Consider the following 24031-nt stretch of genomic DNA (forward strand, 5'->3'; position numbering starts at 1 on the left):
CAGGCCCTGAGTTCAAGCTCCAGGACTGACAAAAAAGGACAGTAACGCAAAACAGATACTTCTTTTGGGGTTGCAGGGGGATTGGGACTGCTTGTCCACACCGGGAAGGGTAAAATGAAAGGGTAAAGGAGAACATGGACAGACCAGAATATTTCCTCCAGGTGTGTGAAAGAGGAGAAGAATGCAAAAGAGTGATAGGGTGTGATTTAAGTACATTCGTGGCATGTGTGGAAATATCACAGCAAAACACCTGTGCGCGCTCAGGCTGTGGCCAGGAGAAATCCAGGATGGCCCTGCCCAGCCCTGTGGACAGTGACTTCTGGGGGACCGGCACCCCATCAGTGCGTAGGCCATGTGGGGAGCAGGCCATCTGTGGGCGGGCCAGCGTGAGTGAGTGCCCTTCCCCGGAGAGCTGCACTTGATCCCCCAAAGGCCTGTGGGAAGGATGTGTGGCTCATCGAGAAGATTCATTGTTCTCTAAGAGTCGGATATGGCCCTATTTATCCTCAAGTCCAGAATCACCCTGTGGGCAGTATGTAAACTCCAAGGGAAATGGGTTATCGATTTGCAATCTCTTACACACACACACACACACACACACACACACACACACACACACACACACAGAGCCTCCTTCCCAGCACTGCTTCCCAACATCTTTGCCACCAATTCTTTCCTCCCTTTCTTCTTCCCTTCCTCCCTTCTTTTCATTGTTTCTTCTTTCTGTCTCCTTTGGTCTCATCTTCAGAAAGATGGCCCTTCTAAAGCAGGTTTGAGATCTGTGAAATCATAGTTTCCTCCATCCAGCAAAGAAAGATGGGCCTCCCCACCCCCCGCTCCCCACTTTTCTTCCAATGTCATTCCGGATTTGAAATCCCAGTTCTCAATCACCCGTCAGTTTTGATTTCACTCTGTCTGGGGTTCACAAACTGGGTGTGCCCCATCAGCCCTTCCGGGTCCCATCACAGAGGTCCTGACCTAAGTCTGGGTTGTTGGTCACCTTTGACTTTGAGCTCTGACTGCCTGACTGTGCCTTCAGCAATGCCCTGACCTTGACCTTGACCTACAGACTCCTTGATGGACTGTGATCAGCACCCAAGCAAGGGAGCCACCTGCCTCAGTGCTGCCCAGCTTGTCAGACAACATCCCAGACTGCCTGTCCCACCGCTCGGCAGCTCCAGGCTGCGGGCTGACTCTGACCCTCAGGCCTTAACTATGGTCACTTGAAGAGGGCTCAAGGCCTATAGAAAGTAGGGCTGGAGACACTGCTCTGGCCAGCCATAGTTCCCTCGCCCCTCTGAAAGCGAGAGACCCAAAGACAGCCATAGAATGCGAGTAGGTGGTTTGGCATGCTGGTTGTTGTATATAAGGTAAGAAATACATTGATGCCGTATCCCAGTTCACACACACCCACTCTATGTGTACAGCTGGAATCAAGTGAATGAAAAACACAGTTACTCTTGCATCTGGATGTCCAGTGGCTCACACCTGTCATCCTAGCTACTCAGGAGGCTGAGATCGGAGGATGATGGTTTGAAGCCAGCCTGGGTAGGAATATCCATGAGACTCTTTATCTCTAATTAACCACCAGAAAACCAGAAGTGGTGCTGTGGCTCAAGTGATAGAGCACTTGCCTTGAGCTGAAGAGCTGAAGGACAGTGCCCAGGCCCAGAGTTCATGCCCCACGATGGTAAGCTCACCTACATGGAGAAGAGCAACTCGGTACATTCTCAACTTCACTTATGGCAGAAGACAGATCTGCTCATTGTCTCACTGGTTGACTTAGACTTAGCGGTCACTAAAAACCCCTGGATTGCTCCCTCGTGCAGGGTGTGTGGCCTGGGTGTTGGTGGGTGGCCCTTCCCATTGCCCCGAGTCTTCCTGTCTGGGCACAGAACTCCAAGGATCCACTGGCTAGCACAGGTCTAAGGGCATACTTCCGGGATTCAACCAGCACACCTGCTCTCTGTCTCCACTCAGAAACCCAACAGCCATAATTGTTCTCCAAAGAGCAACCTGCAGTGTTTCAAACCCTTGCACAAATTTATCAAAGCCATGGGGAGAAGTCACTTTACCTCATTTTACAGATGCACAAATGATCTCATTCTGCATGGGTTGGAAACTTGCAAAAAGAAACCTTTGCCAGGCACCGGTGGCTCACGCCTGTCATCCTAGCTACTCAGGAGGCTAAGATCTGAGGATCGAGGTTCAAAGCCAGCCCAGGCAGGAAAGTCTGTGAGACTCTTATCTCCAACGAACCACCAGAAAACCAGAAGTGGAACTGTGGTTTGAAGTGGTAGAGCACTAGCCTCGAGCAGAAAAGCTCAGGAACATGCTATTATTGACCCTATGTAGAATGTTATTACCAACCCAGTTCCCTAAGACCTTAGCACAATCTCTGTTCTATAAAGGGAAATAAGCAAGTGTTTGAAAACATATTAGCCACCGGGCTGAGATGGATTTTAAATAAGCCAAAGAGTCATTAGGAAAGCTGAAAGATAAATAGCTTTCTAACTTTTGTACTTCTGGGTTCTTGGGTCTGTGTATCATCTAAACATCCACTACCACTCCTGGCTACCAAACATCCCACACTTCTGGAAGCAATAAAGTTAGATAGGAATGACCTTCCATTTGCAGGGCGCCCACCCCTCCACCAAAAGCCCCCCCTCCCTCCCCATGGGCAGAGAGCATCCGCTCAGGTCAGACCCTGCAACAGCATCAGTCCCATTGTCTCACGCAGCACACAGCCAGTCTGTCAGCAAGGTCTTCCCATTCCAGCTTCAAAACACATGCTGATCGCACACGGCTGTATGTGGCGCCCCCCTTCCAAGTTCATTGGCAGTGACATGCTGAGAGTGGTTGTACGTGGATCCTGCCCTGGAGAAATCCATGCAGGGGCTGGGACATAAAACCACACAGAATGGGGCTGAGAGTTGTAAATTCCACGAGGGAAAAAAAAAAACAATCCATCCTGGGCTTTCAGGGTTCTGAGGTGATGAATGTCTAGCAGGTGTTCCTGCACAGGTGTGTGCCCACATTCCTTGGGAGAAAACTAAAAGGAAATTTAAAAAAAAAAAAAAAACAGCTTTTCTGACACCAGCTGCCTGTGGCCTATAATCCTAGCTACTCAGGAGGCTGAGATGTGAGGATCGTGGTTCAAAGCCAGCCTGGGCAGGAATATCTGTGAGATTCTGATCTTGAGAAAAGGCTGGAAGTGGATCTATGTGGCTCAAGGGGGTCTCATTTGCACTGATCCCAATGCTGCTCCCTGGGAGGAAAGTTGCTCAGAGCATGCTTGATTCAGGACCCTGGCAGGGAGCTCTCCGCCCCCGGAGTGCTGAAATCGCTAAGTCTCAGGGCCCGGCTGAGAGCATGGAATGGTCTGGGCGAAGCATTCCTGTCCCGGGAACAGCAGGCTGGCTGGCTGACACACAGCTCTGATGAGTAGGCCCCACACTCTGTCACCATCCTCTTCCTCCCTAACCTCCAGTCCTGCTCTTCTCCTCACCCCCTAAATTCCCTCCATGACTCCATTTTTGTTTGTTTCTTTGTACCAGTCCTGGGGCTTGAACTCAGGGCCCGGGTGCTCTTCCTTGAGCTTTTATTTTATGCTCAAGGCCACTTGAGCCATAGCTCCATTTCTGGCTCTTTTTTGGGGGGAGGGGGAGAGGGGGCTAATTAATTGGAGATCAGAGTCTCCTTGACTTTCCTGCCTGGGCTGGCTTTGAACCCCGATCCTCAGATCTCAGTCTTCTGAGCATGACTCCCTTTTTTTTTTGAAACTACAAATATAGTATCTGTTTCTCCTGCTCTCTCTCCACTCAGATAAAAGTGGGGCTCTGGGTGTGTACCACATTTTCTTCTGGCTACTCTTTCCCAATCCCCAGTAAGTCCTCCTTCCCCACCTTTAGGCCCTGGAGTTCACAGACTCCCCCCAGCTCTGAAACATGATCGTTTGCTGAGGGTTGGCATGTTTGCAGTCTGTCTCCCTCCCCTAGAAGAAGGCAAGACCACCTCATCGGGGTTCATCCGCTCTGTAGAGCCTACAGCAGTCCCTGATCTATAGCAGGTGCCCGGCAGATGTATGTTGAGTGAATAAATGGCTGACATGGGAAAGGTCCCACAAGCCCCTATGGCAATCTCCAATGAAGAAGCTCCTGAGAAATGTCTCTGTGCATTGTCACCGTGTCTGTCCCTTTGGGGCAGCTCTATCTGGGACAAGGATACCCGTGAGCCCTGAGGTCTCGCTGTCTAAGCAGAAAAGCAGGAGGAAGGGGAAGCAGGTGGACAGTTCTGGGCAGCGCTTCCCGGCTGGACAGTCCTGTCACGGCCATAATCACGGTGGTTCAATCCATCAGTTGCTGGACTCTCCTGCCTGGGCTGGCTTTGAACCTCGATCCTCAGATCTCAGCCTCCTGAGTAGCTAGGAAGACAGGTGTGAGCCACGTGTGCTGGGCCTTATTCCCAGCAGTCTTATTCCCAGCCCTGCTTACTCCCCACTCGGGGAGGCTGGGACTTCTTGTCTCCCATGTGAGTGCACCATCAATATCAGCCCCAGGGGAACATTGCTCTTGCTGGTGCCAACTCCCTCCCTGAGAGAAGAACATAAAGATTAACTAGGTGAGGAAAATTCTTTTTCCCCCCTTGGCTCAAAAGCTGGGGCCATTTGTCTAAGCCAACCCCTATTCTCTGTGAGACAGGCTAAATTAAAATACTAATGGACTGCTGTATTTAAAATATATTTACCGATGATTAACCGCTCTGTAGGCGATGTATGTTTCAATCATTTCTTATTCCAACGTGGGGAAACCTCGATAAATATTCTCATGGTAATTAGTGCGTGTGTATTTAACATTTGGCTGTGTTTTCCTATATAGCCAGAAGGGTGTTGTAAGTAACATCTTGGGCTCCCAGTGTGTACCGGGAGGGACACAGCCCCCAGCCTCAAAGCCCCACAGCCCTGTACCCACCCCCAGCCCCACAGCAAGCACTGCACCCCACATTATAGTGGGAACGAGAGCTTAGCCTGCATTTCTGGCATTCAAAGCACCTCAAGTTTGGACTTGCAGCCTGACACCGGTAACACACACCTGTAATCCCAGCTACTCAGGAGGCTGAGATATGAAGATCGAGGTTCAAAGCCAGCCTAGGCAGAAAAATCCATGAGACTCTTAATCTCTGATGAGTCACAAAAAGCCATAAGTGGAGCTGTGGTTCAAGCGGTAGAGCACTTGCCTTGAAGGGAAAAAAAAAAACTCAAAGACAGCACCTAGGCCCAGAGGTCAAGCCTCAGGACTGAATGGGGAAAAAATGGATTTGCAGCCTTTCTTGACAGTCTGAAAGTCTAGAAATACCAGATTTCCTCAGTGCCTCTAGACTAGGACAAGGGTAGACAGACCTCTCGTCTGTCTGTTATTATACCCTCAAATTTATTTCCACAGTAGCCTGGGTCCCTGGATGTTTAAATTCACAAACACACACACACACACACACACATACACACACACATACAGAGACCAGTCTTACATTGGGCTATCCTAAGGATTTTGTCCAAATGTTCCACACATGCCACCAGCTGAGATGTCACCAAAGAACGGTCGGCCACAGAACACAAGTGACACTGCTCAAAGAAGACTGACCAGCCCTCCCAAAGTCACACCCTGGAGCCTCTCTTCTCTTGATCTCCAAGTCAGGAAGCTCAGGAGAGCAACAGCTGTCAGTTGCACAGTCCAGATGCAAAGCCCAGAGTGTCAGGTTCAAAACCCCAATAACCTAAGCCAGGCACTGGTGGCTCACACCTGCCACCCTCGCTGCTCAGGAGGCTGAGATCTGAGGATTGCTGTTCTAAGCCAACCAGGGCAGAAAAGTCCATTAGATTCCTACTTCCAATAAATTATCAAAAAGTGATAGGCAGCCTTGAGAAAGAAAGAAAGAAAGAAAGAAAGAAAGAAAGAAAGAAAGAAAGAAAGAAAGAAAGAAAGAAAGAAAGAAAGAAAGAAAGCTGAGGGTTTACAAGTCCTTAAAAATCTGAAATCCAGCTGGGTTCCTGGCTGTAATCCTAGCTCTTCAGGAAGCCTGGGGTATGAAGATTGATGTTTAAAGCCAGCCAGGATATGAAAGTCTGGACACTCTTGTGATGCTCTTTATCTCCAATTAAGCAGGAAAAAAAAAGTGGATCTGTGGCTCAAAGGGTAGAGTGCTTAGCCTTGAGGGGAGACGCTCTTGGACAGCACCCAGGCCCTGAGTTCAAACCCCAGAACTGGCACCAAGGGAAAAAAAACCTTCTACATGACTTGGCAAACAGCTGGCCCTAGTGCTCTCAGCCTGCGCCCGCCCTGCCCCTCCACTTCCTGAGGGGCAGAGCGGGCGCTGCTCCTGTGATAAATACGCCCACCATCTCCCGGATCTTTCTGTCACCCAGAGATCTAGCGCACACCCTTGGGGTCAGTCCCCTCATTTCTCATCTCTCAGACCCTAGACTTGTTCTGGGCTTTTGAGAAGACCTCAGGAGTCAAGTTCTCCAGGCTGAGAGGCCCATCCATAGGCCCCTTTGTCCTTATTAACTCTGCTGGCTGGTGGCAGCCATGATTACCAAGACGTGGTAAGAGACCCTTGACAGCTCGCCTGGTAACGTCTGGTTACCAGAGCAACATCGCTCCCATTGGATACAGAGAGGAGGCATTAGGAGAGGGGGCAGGCCCTGGAGATGGAAGGCCTGGACCACCCTGACCCCCCCCCACAATAATAATACTGATTGATCCCATTCATTGCATCCCAGGGTTCTGATGATAAGATGGGGGGTGGGGAGAGGTGGGGGATGGGGCTGGTCCACAGTCAGATCCCCGGGAGGTCAGGACATAGCACCAGAGAGCAGGGCAAGGCCAAAGCCAGGATTGAGAGCAGAGCAGTAAAGCTACGGTGTCCCCTACGAGGTAGTGGGGAGACTGTAATGCCAGCAATGTCTCTCTAAGGCTCCAAGTTCAAGGCTGCGTGCCAGCCCGGCCTGGGGACACCCCTTGATCAAGCCAGAAGACATCCAGGTGCCTCTCAGGGGACTCTCTCCAATGCCCATTTTGCAGGAAAATAGGGCTTAGGAAACAAAGAGCAACTTTGTCCAGGCCCACGGCGGGGAGCTAAGGCATCCACCAGACAGAAGGATGTGACGTCATTTGCAAAGAAACAGAGGCATCTGGGGAAAAATTAAGAGAAGGGAGTCAGGCTCAGAGAGACTTAGCTTCCACATAGTAGAGAAACATACATTCTAATTTATAAATATATATATATACACAGTTTTATATATATATATACACACACATGTATATATGCATATATATACATTAACTAATGTGTGGTACACACAGGGGAGGATTCCAATGATGTAATTCCTTTGGACATCTAATTGACAGCCGAACCCAATGAATACCAGGAAGCTGCTACTTGAGGTGTCAGGGGTCAAGGGGAGGGGTGGGGAGATGAAGAGAGGAAGAGGGAAGAATGCAGTCAATGAAGAGGCTGGGTGCCGGTGGCTCACACCTGTCATCCTAGCTACTCAGGAGGCTGAGATCTGAGGATCGTGGTTCAAAGCCAGCCAGGGAAGAAAAGTCCCCCTGAGACTCTTATCTCCAATAAACCACCAGAAAACCGGAAGTGATGCTGTCGCTCAAGTGGTAGAGTGCTTGCCTTGAGCTGAAGAGCAGAGGGAGAGCGCCCAGGCCCAGAGTTCAAGCCCCATGTCTGACAAAAATATAATAATAATAATAATCAATGAAGAGCCTGTGAAACCAGGAAAATTGAAGGGGCAGATGGGGTGGGGAGAGATGGGAGGGAAAGGACGGAAGGGATGAGAATGACCAAGATGTATTGTACTCACAAACTGACACGTGGAGCGGTAACCCCTGTGTACAACTAGTTAAAGATAATAAATATGTAATTGTTTTAAAAAGAGGCTAAAGGCATGGCTGAGGGACAGAGTACTTCCCTAGCAAGGGTGAGGCCCAGAGATCAAATCCCAGTACCACCATTAAAAAAGAAAGCCAGGAACCAGTGGCTCACACCTGTAATCCTAGTTACTCAGGAGGCTCAGATCTGAAGTTGATGGTTCAAAGCCAGCTCAGACAAGAAAGTCCTCAAGACTCTAATTTCCAATTCACTTCCAAAAAGATGGAAGCGGACCTTTGGCTCAAGTGGCAGAAAGTACTAGCCTTGGGTGGGGGAGGGGGGAAGCCCAGGCCAAGTTCAATCCCCCAGGATCAAAGAAAGAAAGAAAGAGGGGTGGGAAGGTGGCTCAGTGGTAGAGCGCTTGCCTTGCATGCCTGAGGCCCTGGGTTCGATTCCTCGGCACCACATAAGCAAAAAGAAAAAAGCCTGAAGTGGCGCTGTGGCTCAAGTGGTAGAGCGCTAGCCTTGAGCTGAAGAGCTGAGGGACAGCGCTCAGGCCCAGAGTTCAGGCCCCAGGACCAACCCAAAGAGAGAAAGAAAGAGAGAAAGAGAGAAAGAAAGAAAGAAAGAAAGAAAGAAAGAAAGAAAGAAAGAAAGAAAGAAAGAAAGAAAGGAAGGAAGGAAGAAAGAAAGAAAGAAGAAAGAGAGAGAGAGAAAGAGAGAAAGAAAAAAAGAAAGAAAGAGGGAGGGAGGGAGGAGGGAGGGAGGAAGGAAGGAAGGAAAGAAAGAAGGAAGGAAGGAAGGAGAGAGGGAGGAAGGGAGAAAGAGAAAGAGGGAGGGAGGGAGAAAAGGAAGAAGGAAGGAAGAGAGGAGGGAGAGAGAGAGAGAGAGAGCGCAGCAAGCCCAGCGGTGAAAGAGGGGATGCTCTCCCACCTTTAGAGGCCAGCTGCCTCGCTCTTCATGCTCAGGCCACGGGCTGACGCTGTGAGCAGCTGTGGCAGGCGAGAAATGGTCCATGGCCACACGTTGGGGGATGCTGGCCCCTGGTGACAGGTGGGGTCCCAACATTATGACATGTGGCATTTTGTCCCCTGTAATTGCTTCCTCCACAAGGCTTCCTGGGCTGCAAAGTGACGAAGCAGCTGCGGGTGGCGTGACACGTCGGGAAATTGGGGGAGATTGAAGAGAGCAAGGGAGGGAGCCCTCATACTGTCAAGCAATTACTTTCCCCTGGTGGGAGGAAGGAATGAGGGCTCATGGCCCTGAGTGTGTGTGTGTGTGTGTGTGTGTGTGTGTGTGTGTACACGCACGCATGCACACATGCATGAGATCTGGAATCCAGCAGGGGGACCCCCAGCTCCCCCACCCCATCCTCCTCCAAACCCTATGGGAGACCTGAACCCCTGCCACTCTTTGAAGCTCCTGACATATTAAAAACGAAGCCAAACAATCACCCAAGAGTCGTGGCACGCACACACACACACACACACACACACACATCTCAAGTGAACAGATTAACGTTTTAACACCTTTAAGGGGGAAAGGCAAAGCAATATAATTATGCTTCTCATAAGATAATGATGGGAGCTCTAAAGTATTATCAATTTTCTGTTCCCTGTGGGCAGTGAGGTGGCGGAATGGGACATAAATTGAAAGTTTTAGAATAAATGGCTTCTTTCAAACTCACTAGTGGATCTCTGGACATGCTGATGTGTAAATCTCATTTGGAGTCGGTGTCAAAAGTCTAAATTACATTTCTCCAATGAGAAGATGTATGCGTAGCCCAGTGCCGATGGGTCACGCCTGGTCATCTATAGCCACTCTGGAGGCTGACGTAAAGAGGATCATGTTGTGAGACCCAGCCCTAACAAGAAAATAAAAGAAAAAAAATGGTCTGGAGACTCCATCTCAACCAGTAAAATACTAAGTGCGGTGATGCATACCTGTCATCCTGACCACACAGGAAATGTAAACAGGAGGATGGCAGTCCAAGGCTGTCCCAGAAATAAAAGTGAGACTCTATTAGAAAAATAACCAATTACAACTTGCAGGGGGTGGGAGGGAGGAGTTAGGGAGGTGGGGAGGGAAGGGATGGTAGGGGAAAAACAAAGGAGGGGGTAACAATGCTCGATAGGAAATGTACTCATTACCTTACTCGTGTAACTGTAAGCCCTCTGTACAGTATCTTTATTATATATATATATATATATATATGAAAAATAACTAAAAGAAAAAGGGGCTGGCAAGTGTGGCTCAAGTGGTAGAGTTTCTGCCTTACAAGTACAAGGTCTGAGATCAAACTTCAGTACTGTTAAAGAAGATCAAAAAATCATATACAGATATATATATATATATATATAAATGATATATACATGCATACATACACATCGGCTCTTGTCATGTGCAAGAACACACAGTAGAACTTTTTACACAGTAGCATATTTAATCATATAATAACCCCATATTTCAGATGAGGAAACTGAGGGAGAAAAGGGCTCAAGGATTTGGGCAGGATCACGCCACTGTGGAATCACAGGACTAAGGCTTGAGCTCAGGGCCTCTGGCTCTCGTTTAGGACTTTGTGACACGCCCATCTCCTGCTGCTGGAGGTGTTATTCAGCCCTTTGGGGAAGTGGGGGCCACGTGGGCCTTCTGATCCCCACCACCACCCACCTGAGGCAAGCCCTGCAGGTCAAGAATGCACCCCAAAGCTGGTAGCTTATGCCTGTCATCCTAGCGACTCAAGAGGCTACGATCTGAGGAGCATGGTTGGAAGGCAGCCTGGGCAAGGAAGTCCATGAGACGTTTACTTCCAACTAACCACCAAAAAAGAAACAGAGGTGAAGGTGTGGCTCAAGTGATAGAGTGCCAGTCTTAAGCAAAAAAAAATAAAATAAGAGCTAAGGGAGGACACTCCGGCCCTGAGTTCAAGCCCCAACACTGGCACCACAAACAACAACAACAACAAAACTGGAATGTGCTCTCCCAGAACAGCTGTAACATTTGTACCATGGAGCATCTCTCTCCACGGGCAGCAAACACACCCCCAGCCTGAGCACTGCCCAGCCCCACCCACCCTGCTGGGGTCCACACCAGGGAATTTCATTGATAAGCTCTCCTTGGCAAATAAGCCAATGCATTCACACACACACACCCAGAGCTGGCAGGTACCCAAAACTGTCCCATCTACCACAGTGACCTTGAACATCCATCACCTCGATCCCATCACCGAGGGGGAGATAAGATGTGGGAATGAGTGCCAATTCCTGTGGCATCAAGAAGTATCCAACAGGGAGTCGGTGGCTCACGCCTATAATCCCAGCTACTCAGGAGGCTGAGATCTGAGGATTGTAGTTCGAAGCCAGCTCAGGCAAGAAAGTCCGTGAGACTCTGATCTCCAATGAACCACCAGCCAGCTGGAAGTGGCACTGTGGCTCAAGGGGTAGAGCACTAGCCTTGAGCAAAAGGGGTTCAGAGACAGCGCCCAGGCCCAAAGCCTCAGGACTGGGAAAAATAAAATAAGGGAATAACATTAAGTTATTCCCACCAAGCCTCTGAGTCTTGCCTTTGCCCCCCCCCAGAGGGTGAAGAGAGCGGGGCGCTAAGCCCCCTGTGCCCTTCAGCGCCCCCAGAAAGGAGAGGAGGGCAGCCTCAATCAGAGAACGCGGTCCATCCGTGTTGGGGGCAGCGGCTCATCAGCCACGATGCACACAGAGGGTTTTCTGTTTCCCAGCTCTGAAGAAGATAAAGGCAGTTCCCGCATCGCCCGGGGCTGGCATAAAGCTGCGACCTGCAGAGGTTACATCTATCTCCAGGGAGAGCCACAGCCTCCCCCATCCAGCAGGGGCCAAGAATGACACCGTGTGACAGGCCAGCTCTCCCCACCGCGCCCAGCCCAGCAGACCCCACCCCTCCCAGTGACTCCCTTAAAGGTGGCAGCCTTCTGAGCGGCGCTAACAGCACTAGTTTGGGGAACCCCTGAGAGACGAGGTTTGGAGGACCTCTGGGAGCCTAGGATTGTGAGGTCGCTGGTCTTTTACTACCCTAGACCTTTCTTTCTTCCTGCAGGTACCAAAGTTCACTGAGTACCCGCTCAGCCCTGAATACCAAGGCAGACACTGGCCATGTCTGCTCCCCCAGTCCCCACTCCATCCCTTAGAGAACATTCCAGAAGCAGGGAACATGGCACAGGGTTCTTTACATAGTTTTCAGAATAGGAAATTTAAGAGCAGCTGGGCCCTGGTGACTCGTGCCTGTCCTCCTAGCTAAAAGAAGGCTGAGATCTGAAGACTGAGGTTCAAAACCAGCCTGGGCAGAAAAGTCTGTGAGATTCTTATCGATAATTAACCAGCAAAAAGCCAAAAGTGAAGGTATGGCTCAAGTAGTGGAGTGCTGGCTTTGAGAAGGAAAAAAAAAAAAAAAAACCTCAGGAAAAGTGAGCAGACCCTGAGTTTGAGTATCAATATCAGGACAGAGAAAAAAAAATTAGTAGTGGTGCAAAGAAAAATGAAGGGGGAGAAAGAGAAAAGAGGAGGAGGAAAAGGAGGAGGAGCAGGAGGAGGGGGAGGAGGAGCAGGAGCAGGAGCAGGAGGAGGAGCAAGAAGAGGAGGAGGGGAGGAGGAGGAAGAGGGAGAGGAGGAGGAGGAACAGGAGGAGAAGGGAGAGGAGGAGGAGCAGGAGAAGGAGGAGGAGGAGGAACAGGAGGAGGAGCAGGAGGGGGAGGAGCAGAAGCAGGAGCAGGAGGAGAAGGGGGAGGAGGAGGAGGAGCAGGAGCAGGAGGAGGAGGAGGAGGAGGAAGAGCAGGAGCAGGAGGAGGAGGAGGAATTTAAGAGCAGAGGTGGGATATCTGTGTTTGAGGTCACACTATTTACAAATCACAGAGCTGATTTCCAAATCAAAGTCTTCACTCTCAGCCTACCATCTTTCCTCTCCAATATTTCAAAAGCTTGGGCCCTTCTGGGAGTTGAAAGCTCAGTTTGCATATCAGAAAATGTCTTTAAAAAAAAAATCTCAGGTGGGCACCGGTGGCTCACGCCTGTCATCCTGGCTACCCAGGAGGCTGAGATCTGAGGATCACAGTTCCAAGCCAGCGCGGGCAGGAAAGTCCATGAGACTCTTATCTCCAATAAACCACTCAAAAAAAAAAAAAACCAGAAGTGGTGCTGTGGCTCAAGTGGTAGAGTGCTAGCCTTGAGCTGAAGAACTGAGGGACAGCATTCAGGCCCAGAGTTCAAGCCCCACAACCGACAAAAAGTAAAATAAATGAATGAATCTCCGGGACCCATGGGAGGCTTGCACATGAAGGAGCTTAATCTGTGTCTTGGAGCATAGTAGGTGCTGGGGAAATATTTATTGGGAGACGGGCTGGCAGGAGGAGGGAGAGGGGTGGCAAAGAGGCTGAATTTCGAAGGCGATCATGCTCCTCGGCTGAAAGAGGCAGGGAGGCTGACAGTTTTATTGTTCAATTGTTTCCTATGGATTTTGAATAAAAAATAAATTGGCTTCTTTAAAAAAAAAAAAAAAGACAATCCTGAAAGCCAGTGAGGCAGCAGTGAATCGGGCTTGGCCACCCTGGCTTTCTTCCTGGTTGTGGGAACTTAGTTTGGAGCCAGCCAGGGCTTGGAGGAGCCCCAGAAAGGGTCCAGATGGATGTCCAGGCACAAGATGACCACAGCCCAGCTTTGTCAACCTAGGGAGAGGCGGGCTGCTCTGAGAGACTTCCCCGCTGTCTCTTCAGGCTAGCCCTTTGTCAACAACTGCCCTAAACTAGGAATTCCGACCGTCCCTGAGAATCTCTGCTTCTGGCTCACTCTAGAATCTTGGGCACGTTTCTCCTTCTGGTCCCTCAAAAGGACTGTAATTAAACCTTCCCCCCTTTTTCCCCCGGACTGTGGGGACCATTAAGGCAGGTGCCTTTGCCAGGCGGACATGGCAGGAATTCAGGGGTGTGGGGTAGAAGGCCAGCCTCTTCACCAGGAAGAATGAGGAGGAGGTGGGTGGAGCCTACTGAATTGCCAGGGGCTAGAAGGGGCAAGCCAGAAATCAATCTGGGTTCTTCCATTTGTGAAAGAAACCAACTTAAAGTGGTTTAATTCCCATCAGGGGAAAATTTACTGGCATACGTAGCTTGCAAGCTGGTTTTGAGTATGACAGCCAGCTGCCCAAAGCTTGCATCTGGGTCTGTGGGTGGCTGTTTCACATTAAATGTAATGGGCAGCATCCTCAGACTCTCTACCTGCCCCACAATCTCCAAAGGAAAGACAGGCTCATCGCCAATAGGCCCAGCCAATGTCTCAGCGTTCATTCTCATTGGGTTACATGCCCATCTTGGAACCAACCACTGTGCATGGCATGAGAGGGGTGTGTCCAATTGGTCCAGCAAGGGCCAATCAGCACCTCTGTGGAATAGGAGGTAGTGATTGACACATTTGGTGAGGCAATAAGATTTCGATGGGAAAGGAGACTTCTGGAAGGAACAGCCGGATGATGGTAAGATGGCGGCTGGGCTTCAGTAAGGGGTCGGCCCAGCCCTGTGTCACCCACTGCCAAATCCTGAGGGGTAGGTTCCAAGAATTCCTCCATCTCCCACCAGAAGTCGAGCTAGGAATGAGAACCATCTTTCCCTTCTGTGTCCCCTCCCACAATCCTCCATGGCTGGTGGCCAGTAGAAGCTTAATTCAGTGGGTGCCCCCCTCCCCAGTCCTAATTGTCATCTGGGGGTGTTCCAGTTTCTTCCCTGCTCAAGTATGTCTTTGAGTTCTTTGTGTCTTTCTGACTCCTGACCATTCGTGAAGTCAGAGCTAAATTATCCTAGACTCCTATGATGCACCAGTGTGTGTGTGTGTGTGTGTGTGTGTGTGTGTTGTGTCCCAAGCATGGAGTTTAGGGCCTGGGAGCTGACCCTAAGCTTTTTATGCTAAAAAGCTCTCTCCACTTCCAACTTTTTGCTGGTGAACTAGAGTTAAGAGTCTCACAGACCTTCCTGCCCAGGCTGGCTTTGAACCACAATCCTCAGATCCCAGGCTCCTAAGTAGCTAGGATGACAGGCGTGAGCCACCAGTACCCAATCCATCAAGGCCTCTTTAGGCTTTAGAGCCCCCATCTCCTTGTCATGTGACCAGAAGTAAACAAACAAGTAGGCCCTATTTTCTTTAAACTAGTGTTAGTTAGGGTTCTTGTTCACTACTGGGCAACGCTGATTCCTGGTTTATAAACAGTGAAACCGAGCAGTAAACCATTCTTACCAAGATGGAAATCCAGAGCTCCACTGAATTGTTCTCTGGGCCCCACCTCCCACCACGGAACTTCCACATCCCTCCTGGCCCAGCCAAGAGCATCCGGGCCTTGTGTGGCCTGCTCCCCAGCCTGGACCCAGGAGGTCACAGGAGCCAGGATCTTCTCCAGGGTCATTCCTCTCCAAGCCCACAGTTCCTTCAAGTTCATGGCCAGAGAGACACTTCACTTTTCCTCTGCTCATTGGAATTCAGTCACGTCAACACAGCCCACAGGATCTGAATGCAATTTTCTCATTGAATTATGCTAAATCCTTCAGGGAAGAAGGAGAAATTATTTAAAACCTATAAAAACGAAAGCAACGTTTCTGGCTCTATATTTTAACGTTTCTGATCATTATTTAGAGTTAACCTTTTCTGCCGCTAAATCACAAACCCCATTTTGCTGTATTTCAGGCCCACGGGACCATGAGGCATGAAGAGAAAACATGTCCCAGGAAAGAGAAACTTGAGGATCGCTCCTTCGGTTCAGGCAGATAATAGAAATGGAGGTAGCATTTTGCTCTTGGGGGGAAAAAAATAACACCTCTCAGGAGGTGATTCATTGAGGCAGGAAAAATAGTAAATGAATTGTAGCCACATTGTTATAAATATTAGAGCAATAGGTTAGAGGCAAGGGCTGTCTCTTAACTGCAAAACCCTGGCTAGATAAGAATTCACAGCACGTGATAGATATCAGCAGCTCACACCTGTAATCCTAGCTACTCAGGAGGCTGAGCTCTGAGGACTACAGTTCAAAGTCAGCCCAGGCAGGAAAGTCTAGGAGATTCTCTTTGTTGTTGTTGTTGGTTGTGGGGCCTGAACTCTGGGCCTGGGCGCTGTCCCTCAGCTCTTCAGCTCAAGGCTAGCACTCTACCACTTGAGCCACAGTGCCACTTCCGGCTTTTTCTGCTTATGTGGTGCTGAGGAATCAAACCCAGGGCCTCATGCATGCAAGGCAAGCGCTCTACCTCTGAGCCACCTTCCCAGCCCCAGTCCAGGAGATTCTTATTGCCAATAAAGCACCAAAAGAGCTGGAATGAAGCTGTGGCTTAAATGGCAGAGTGCTAGCCTTGGGCACAAAAGCTCAGAAACAGCTCTCAGGCCCTGAGTTCAAGCCCTGGGACCAGCACAAAGCACAAGAAAAAAAATAAAAGCTAAAAAATCAAAGTACCTCAGAGATCTGGGGAAATTCTTTATTCCTTCTGAGACACCATCCCATCATACATAAATGGGAAAAAAAATAGTTAACTCATTCAATTAAGAGGCACAGGTTTTCCTCACTTTTGAAATGAAGAGAGCAAGACAGGGAGAAATTCCAGAAGCAAGGCATGCAGTGAGACGTGGGAAAAATCCATTTCTGGTCTCAGGCTCAGCAGCCTTAGACACAGGTCCACTCTATCACAAATCAGTAAGCTACGAAAATCAAGCAGGGTTTGGCATACAGCAGGTGCAGAGGTTGTCCCTTGTCTTCAGGAAAAGTAGCTCAATCTCAAGCATTAACTTCTCTCTCCAGATGACACCTGGATAAAATTCTCTGAGATATGGTGAGTGACAAATGATCTTCTCCTCTGGTATCATGCAGAGAGACTGGCTGTCACACCAAATCCTTCCACAACATGTAGGACTTATAGTCCGACACTGGGGGCTCACACTTGTCATCCTAGCTATTTAGGAGGCTGAGATCTGAGGACCATGGCTCCAAGCCAGTCTGTAAGACTCTTACCTCCCATTAACTACCAAACAAGCTGGAAATGGAGCTGTGGTTCAAGTGGTAGAGCACTGGCCTTGAGTACAATTGCTCAGCGACAGGGCCCAGACCCCGAGTTCAAGCCCCAAGCCTGGCACCCAAAAAAAGTGAGTTTATCCCAAAGCCAGGCCTGGCAGCCCACTGTCACCAGGTTTTGCCTGCTTGTGTGGTTGTGACATGGGCTCTTCTGTTCCTGGGCCGTCAGGGTGGGAGCTGTGGGCTGTTTCTTGCTTTTCTTCTCTGTGGCTTCTCTGAATCGATACGGTTCTTTTCGATTGTTCTGTCATCTCCTCTTCCTGTCTCTCTCTGCAGTATCATCTTGCCTTTGTCTTCTTCTCATTCATGGACACACACACACAAAGTTTCCAGTATGCCATCCTTTTTCTTTTTTTTTCTTTATTTGAACTCAGGGCCTCAAGTTTGCTCTGCCTGCTTAAACCACGCCGCTAGCCTTGCTTTTCTTTTTTGCTTGTCACTTTGGAGATGGAGTCTCGCTGATTTTTTTCCCCTGCCCAGACTCGCTTCAAACTACAATTCTCTGGGCCTCAGCCCTCCTGAGTATTTAGGATGACACGCGTGAGTCACCAGCACCAGGCTCAAATCTTCCACGTTGCCCTGCCCGCCCTGCAAGAGAAGATCAGGTTTAAAGGGTAGAGGAGATGTGATCAGAAAAGACGTGAGGCAAAATGACTGAGGGATAATTACGTGAAAGAATAGGACAAAGCAGAAACATTGTTCCTCTCCATATCGACAGACAAATACCAAGCCTGAGACACAGCTCACGAGCAGAGAATATTGAAAGGCTGGCAAGCACTACTGCAACAATAGAGTCTCTGGAGATCAAAGAAGAGAAAGGGGACAGAGCCCCAGTCTCTCAAGCTTGAATCCCAATAGCCAAGGGACTGACACAGAGAATACAAGTTGAATTGGTTGAGGGAAATTCCAGGCTGAAGTCAACATCTAACTGCCTTCAATGAAAGGGGGGTTCCGTTGAAGAAAGAGAGAAACATCCAAAACCAGGCAGAAGGCAGACTTCTTCTTCTGGGAAGATATAGTAGATATCCTTTGAAGGATTGAACCCCACACACACACCCTATTTGACCAGACAGGTCAAAGCAAACTGCTTGACACAGGCAAGACAATTCACCTGAGCCTGACCTTCAACATTGCATTGTGGGCCCAACCAAAAGTCCCCACCTCTCCCAGCCCCAATAGCCTTTCCCATAACCCCTGTCTCCTTGCTCAGACCCCATCAAAGCCCAACTCCAACCCCACCTCCCAGCACAACCTCTGATCCCGTGGAAGGTTACTGCCCCCTCCCTGTTCTTCAATAAAACAATCCTCACCTGTAGAAGATCGAGTCCGGCCTGTTTCCTTTTCCCGTTCTCCTCCATTTTCCTACCATCCTTTGCAATTTTTTTCCACCTGCTAAGTACAAATTAACACCCTGGAGATGACATCTTGAACCAACAAGAAAACCTTGAAAAGGTAGAGAAAGGAAAGCAGAAACACCCTCTTCTCCCCCCCCTCATCCCCACCCTCCACCCTAGAAAACTCGAGGCCTCAAAGAAAAGCAAACTAATTCATTCCCTGGGTTGACTTTTTCCCACTGATACCTTACCCTTGGAGTTGAAGAAGGTGACATTCCCAAAAAACCATCCGTCCAGAACAAAACAATGCATTAAGAGAAGCCTGGGCTCTCTAGACGATAGACCAGGATCAAGGCAGCCAAGCAAGACAGAAAAATGCATAGATAGCGATCACACCTCTGCAGCCAAACACAACCTACGTGTGAGCACAGCCCATTGCTGCCCACACGGGCAAGTGACAGGAGGAGAGGCTGCGTGTGCGTATTTGTGGACAATCGCAAAGAGGTGTTCACATCTCCACTCACGCAGAACCATCCTCACCCATCGCTCCCTGAGGCCAGCAGCTGCCGAACAATCAAGACTTTGGACATTTCCAGCAGGAGCCAGGCCATCTCCAGAGCTGTCTGTGGACCTCAGGGAAACCACAGTTCCATCCTCACCCAAGAAGAACAAGACTCTCACCCTCCGAGTGTCAGCAGAGGCTGAACAGATAGATGACAGCTTCTGCTCCTACCTGGAGGGCAGAATGGGCCCTGACATTGCCAGCGCCACATCCTAAAGCTGAGTAAAACAGAAGGCTTAAGTAAGATCCAGCGTCGCTCACAGCTTAATACACACATCCAGGGTTCAACAGAAAACCATCCATCATTCCAAGAGCCAGGAAAAAAAAAATTTCAGAGCACATGGAAGGGAGAAAACGATCGATAGACACCAACACAAAGAAGATGAAGATGATAGAATTATCTGACAAGGATGAAGGCATAATAAAAATGTCTCTATGAGCTATTACATGAGCAAGGAACAAATGAAAAGTTAGAAAGCAACACAAAGAAATAGGAGCGATGGAGAGAATTAAATGGAATTTCTTCTGGGTTGCTTTTTGTGGTGGTGGTGGTGGTGGTGGTGTTATTGTTGTTGTTTTTGTTGTTGTTGAGGTAGGATCTCACTATGTAGTCCTTGGACTTACTGAACAGTCCCATCTGACCTTGAATTCACAGTTCAGTGCCTTGGTGGATGTACAAGTAGTGTGTGTGGCACATGGTTTGTCTGTGCAAGTTCAGCGTGTGTGTAAACATGCCTCAGTTTCCCAAGTGCTGGGATTTACAGGTATGTTCCACCATTCCTGGCTTTGGATGGATTGAGACTCTTATCTCTAATAATCCACCAGAAAACCGGAAGTGGTGCTGTGGCTCAAGCGGTAGAGCGCTCTCCTTGAGCTGAAGAGTAAAGGGACAACGCCCAGGCCCAGAGTTCAAGCCCCATGACCGAACTGCTCCTCCCCCCAAAAAAAATGTGTACTCAGTGTACTCCATTGCAAAATGGAATGGGTGAGGAAAGACTTGGTGACTGAGGAATAGAAATTTCCAACCCATGCAACAGAGAGAAAATGGCTCACAAGGACTTGGGAGATGACTACAAAAGGTCTTATACTGACACTGGATCTGTGGGAAGCAAAGAGAAAGGAAACAGAGACTACTTGAAGAAATAAAGCTGAAAACTTAGCAAAGCTGCCCAGAAGGGAAAAAAAGAAATGTAAACTTACATATGAAAGCCAGGCACTGGTGATTCATACCTGTAGTCCTAGCTACTCAGAGAGCTGAGCTCTGAGCGTCACAGTTCAAAGCCAGCCCAGGCAGGAAAGTCCATGAGACTCTTATCTCCAATGAACCACCAGAAAACCAGAAGTGGCACTGTGGCTCAAAGGGTAGAGCACTAGCCTTGAGCTGAAGAGCTCAGGGACAGCGCCCAGGCCCCAGAGTTCAAACCTATGACTGACAAAGTCTCTTATCTCCAATTAACCATCCACAAAAGCCAGAAGTAGAGCAGTGGATCAAAATGGTAGAGTGCTAGCCTTACACCAAAAAAGCTCAGGGACAATGCCCGGGCCCTAAGTTCAAGCCCCAGGACTGGAACAGAGAAAGGAGGAGGAAGGATGAGAAAGGAGGAGGAAGGATGAGAAAGAGGAGGAAGGATGAGAAAGGAGGAGGAAGAAGAGAGAAGGAGGAGGAGAAGGAGGAGAAGGAAAGAGGAGTAAGAAACTGGATTAATCTCCCCTCCCCCCAACATTTTGTGAAGACACAACAAAATCCAGCTTCTGAATTCTAAAACAGAAAAGTAGGCTGGAAGCAAAAAGAGAAGACTATCTCACCAAATTAATGACAGTAGATTTCTCATCAAAAACTAGAAGAAGACAAGGAAGATCAGAAAGAAGGGGCATGATCATTTTCAAGAGCTGAGGGGAAAAAAAACCTGTCACTGTGAATTCCATACCCAGAGAAAATATCTGGGGGGAGAGGAGTTGGGCAGGTGGGGTAGGAAGGGATGGTAGGAGAAAAATGAAGGAGGGGGTAACAATGCTTGATAGGAAATGTACTCATTACCTTACTCATAACTGTAACCATCTTTACAATAAAGAATATATATTAAAAATACGAATGAAGAAAAGATCTTTTGTAGATGAGGGAAAAAAGTGTATGGTAATAGCAGACACATCTGTACTGACTGGCTAAAGAGGGAGAACGGGCAGAGAGCCTGCTACGAGGGAACAGCCATCAACCATTCTCCACCCCTAAACCTGACTGCCCCACCACAGGGACCCCCTTCCTCTCAAAAGACCAACTAGAAAAGTCACCCAGTGTTCGTTAGCTCCTTTGAATAGCCCTCCAGCCATTAAGGAAATTGAAGACGTCATTGTAACTTCCCCTCAGAAGGAAGGCTCTAGACCTGAGGTCACACAGACAAATCCTGTCAAATGTTTAAGGAAAATGCATGTCGATTCTATTCAATCGGTTCCCAAAATTCGGATGAGGAGAGGACATTCACAGTTCATCTAAGAAGCTAATATTGTCTTGAAATCAAAGCTAGACAAAGTACCAAAAATTTTAAAAAATAATAACTTCAAGATAATACTATGGATATAGACAGAAAAACATTCAACAAAATATCATGAGGCCGAAATCAGCAATAAGGGCTGGGAAGGTGGCTCAGTGGTAGAGCACTTGCCTTGCATGCATGAGGCCCTGGGTTCAATTCCTCAGCACCACATAAGCAGAAAAAACTGGAAGTGGCGCTGTGGCTCAAGTGGTAGAGCGTTAGCCTTGAGCTGAAGAGCTGAGGGACAGCGCCCAGGCCCAAAGTTCAGGCCCCATGACCAGACACACACACACACACAAAAAAAAAGAAATCAGCAATAAATGTGTTATATAAATGTGCTACATATGTATCTATAATGCAAATTATACAACTATACATAATATATGTTTGGATATATGTATTTACACTATATTATAAACAATGTATGTATTACAGTGTATCTTTAATAGATATATATGTATATGAAATATATAAATATGTAACAGACTTTAGAAATATATGTGTATGCATGTGTGTATGCAAGGTGGGCAGCAAAGTTTGAGATACAATGGCATTTATACTGGCAAAAAGTAAAAGAAGAGAGAAAGAAACATTTAGGTGTCAACTTAACAAAACACATACAGGAACACATCTGAAAACACAGACAAAGAAGGCAAAGAAAATCTAAGCTTAAATAAGATAAAGTATGAGGAGTTATGCTGTATCTGATTTACCAACTGGAAGACAATATACCAAGCTTACCCGCTAGGAATCTCTGGGAACCCTTTATACCAAACCACACAATCACAGACAACTAAAAGGTGCTTTTGCGGATGCCTGTGAATTAACTAAAAGCTCCCCACACCCCAACTTTGGATCTGTGCCCTTTGATCTGAGCTATTCTCCGCTGAGGTCAACTTTGCAATGTGCAGGAGCTCCAGGGAAGATCAGATTCACAGACATTCAATCTCGTGTGGATGGCAAACAGCCCCTAGAATGTCTTCTTCTTATCATTTTCAAGCAAACAGCCCCAGACTCAGGAGACCACCTTGCTCCTGTTCTGGGAATAACGCGATCACAATTCCGCACAACTCTTCTAAGGTCAAAGACCGAGGTCTTGGTCATCCTGGCCACACCTGCCACCTGGTCCAGTGTGAACGCTGCACTCTTTCCACCCAGCCGATGTCTGTACCCCTCAAGACCGCTGAAGATGCACAAAGTGCTGTCTTCCCATGGCTGCCACGTGAGAAACTTCCTCTCTCTGGCCTTCGCTGTGTCCCTTGAGGATGAGTAGCTGGACCTAACTTGAGACTCCTGGACTTTGAGCCTGGGGGGTTAGAAATCCGGTTTTAGTCATACATCGTACTTGGGCTTAAATTAAAATGGCAATCGTGTAAGCAAAATGCACCTACCTGGTGGCTGCAAAGACAGTCCTGCAGTGAGAGAGGGAAAAGACCCAAAGGCTAGGGGGCAGGTGTCCAATGAAGTGGCTTGGGGGAGAGCAAAGATTGCCCTCTCCCTCCACCACGTGATCCCCAAGAAATCACAGCAGCAAAGAACCCAGTTCTGAAGCCAGGGGTGAGCACGGCTCAGGGAAGCAGCAGCCAGCCCACCCCCCCAAGTCCTCTACCATTTTTCTGCCCCCTTCCAGGCCCCACCCCGCCAGAGTCCTCCCACCCCACCCCCACCCCTGGCTTCTTCTCAAGGCACTGGCAGAATGCTGGAAGCTTCTTTGCATGTGCAGATGAAAACCGGAAGTGGTTCCGCAAGCCACGCGGTGCCTTCAAACACCCTGGCACCCTGTCCCCAGCTTTGGGGACACACCATGGGGTGCGTTCCCCCACCACGGCTCCTCCTGGGAGACCAGGTTTGGTTCTCTGTGCAAACGAGGCTGACCTCACACCCCTGCTGGCTCTGCTCCCCCCCACACACACTTTTTCCTCTCCGCCTCCTGCCATCCGTCCTCGTATCGATTTTTCCCTGGGAATGTCCTCTAATAAAAATAAAAATAAAAATAAATCCTCCACACAGCATTTCACCTAAGGGTCTGATTCAGCATGAGAAGTAAAGGAAGTTGGCCGGGCCATGCAGGCTGATCATCCTCCCCACCCTGTCTATGCGCATTGCCAAACGTATACTCCGGGCTTTCTAGAGAGGTCTGGCCCAGGCATCCTCCGGTCCCCTGTAGACTGGATCTGTCACTTATCCTTGCCCTAGACTCCCCATGAAAAATGATTTGCAATATCCTCCTCCCTCCCTCCCTCTCCCCCTACCTCCTCTCTCTCCGGTTAAACTTGGACAACCATGTTCAAGGACTCCCCGAGATGTTTCTGGAACTGACATCTTTATGGGGCCATCTCTGCTGCTGCTATTTTGCACCCTCCGATAGGCAGCTCTTTCAATACTGTGAGTGTGTGTGTCCCCATAAAAATGATTGGTTTTAAGTTGTTATTCTAATATTGTTGTGATTGTAACATTGGAGCCAACGGTCTCCACCGGAGATGGGTATGGAAGGGTGATCGATAGAAACGGAGAGGTTTTGTGGGTCTATGGGGCAGGAGGTGAAGTCTAGGAGCCCCCTGTTCACTGCCGGGTTAGGAGATCAAAGCTCATGGTCACAGGTTATTATAAAGATAATGATTGCTGGGTGCTGGTGGCTCCTGCCTGTAATCCTAGCTACTCAGGAAGCT

At 48.8% G+C, this 24031-nt stretch overlaps 1 protein-coding gene across 1 annotated transcript in view; it reads left to right on the forward strand.

Moving 5' to 3' along the window:
- Nucleotides 1–287: 287 nt before the first annotated feature.
- Nucleotides 288–24031, forward strand: part of LOC105981825 — a 33563-nt gene continuing 9819 nt past the window's right edge. Inside the window, exon 1 of the mRNA XM_013011173.1 lies at nucleotides 288–390. Within this exon, the coding sequence (XP_012866627.1) occupies nucleotides 288–390 (103 nt within the window). The remainder of the gene's footprint in view (nucleotides 391–24031) is intronic.

This window comes from Dipodomys ordii, unplaced genomic scaffold (assembly GCF_000151885.1).
Source record: "Dipodomys ordii isolate 6190 unplaced genomic scaffold, Dord_2.0 Scaffold14, whole genome shotgun sequence".
NCBI lineage: Eukaryota > Metazoa > Chordata > Mammalia > Rodentia > Heteromyidae > Dipodomys > Dipodomys ordii.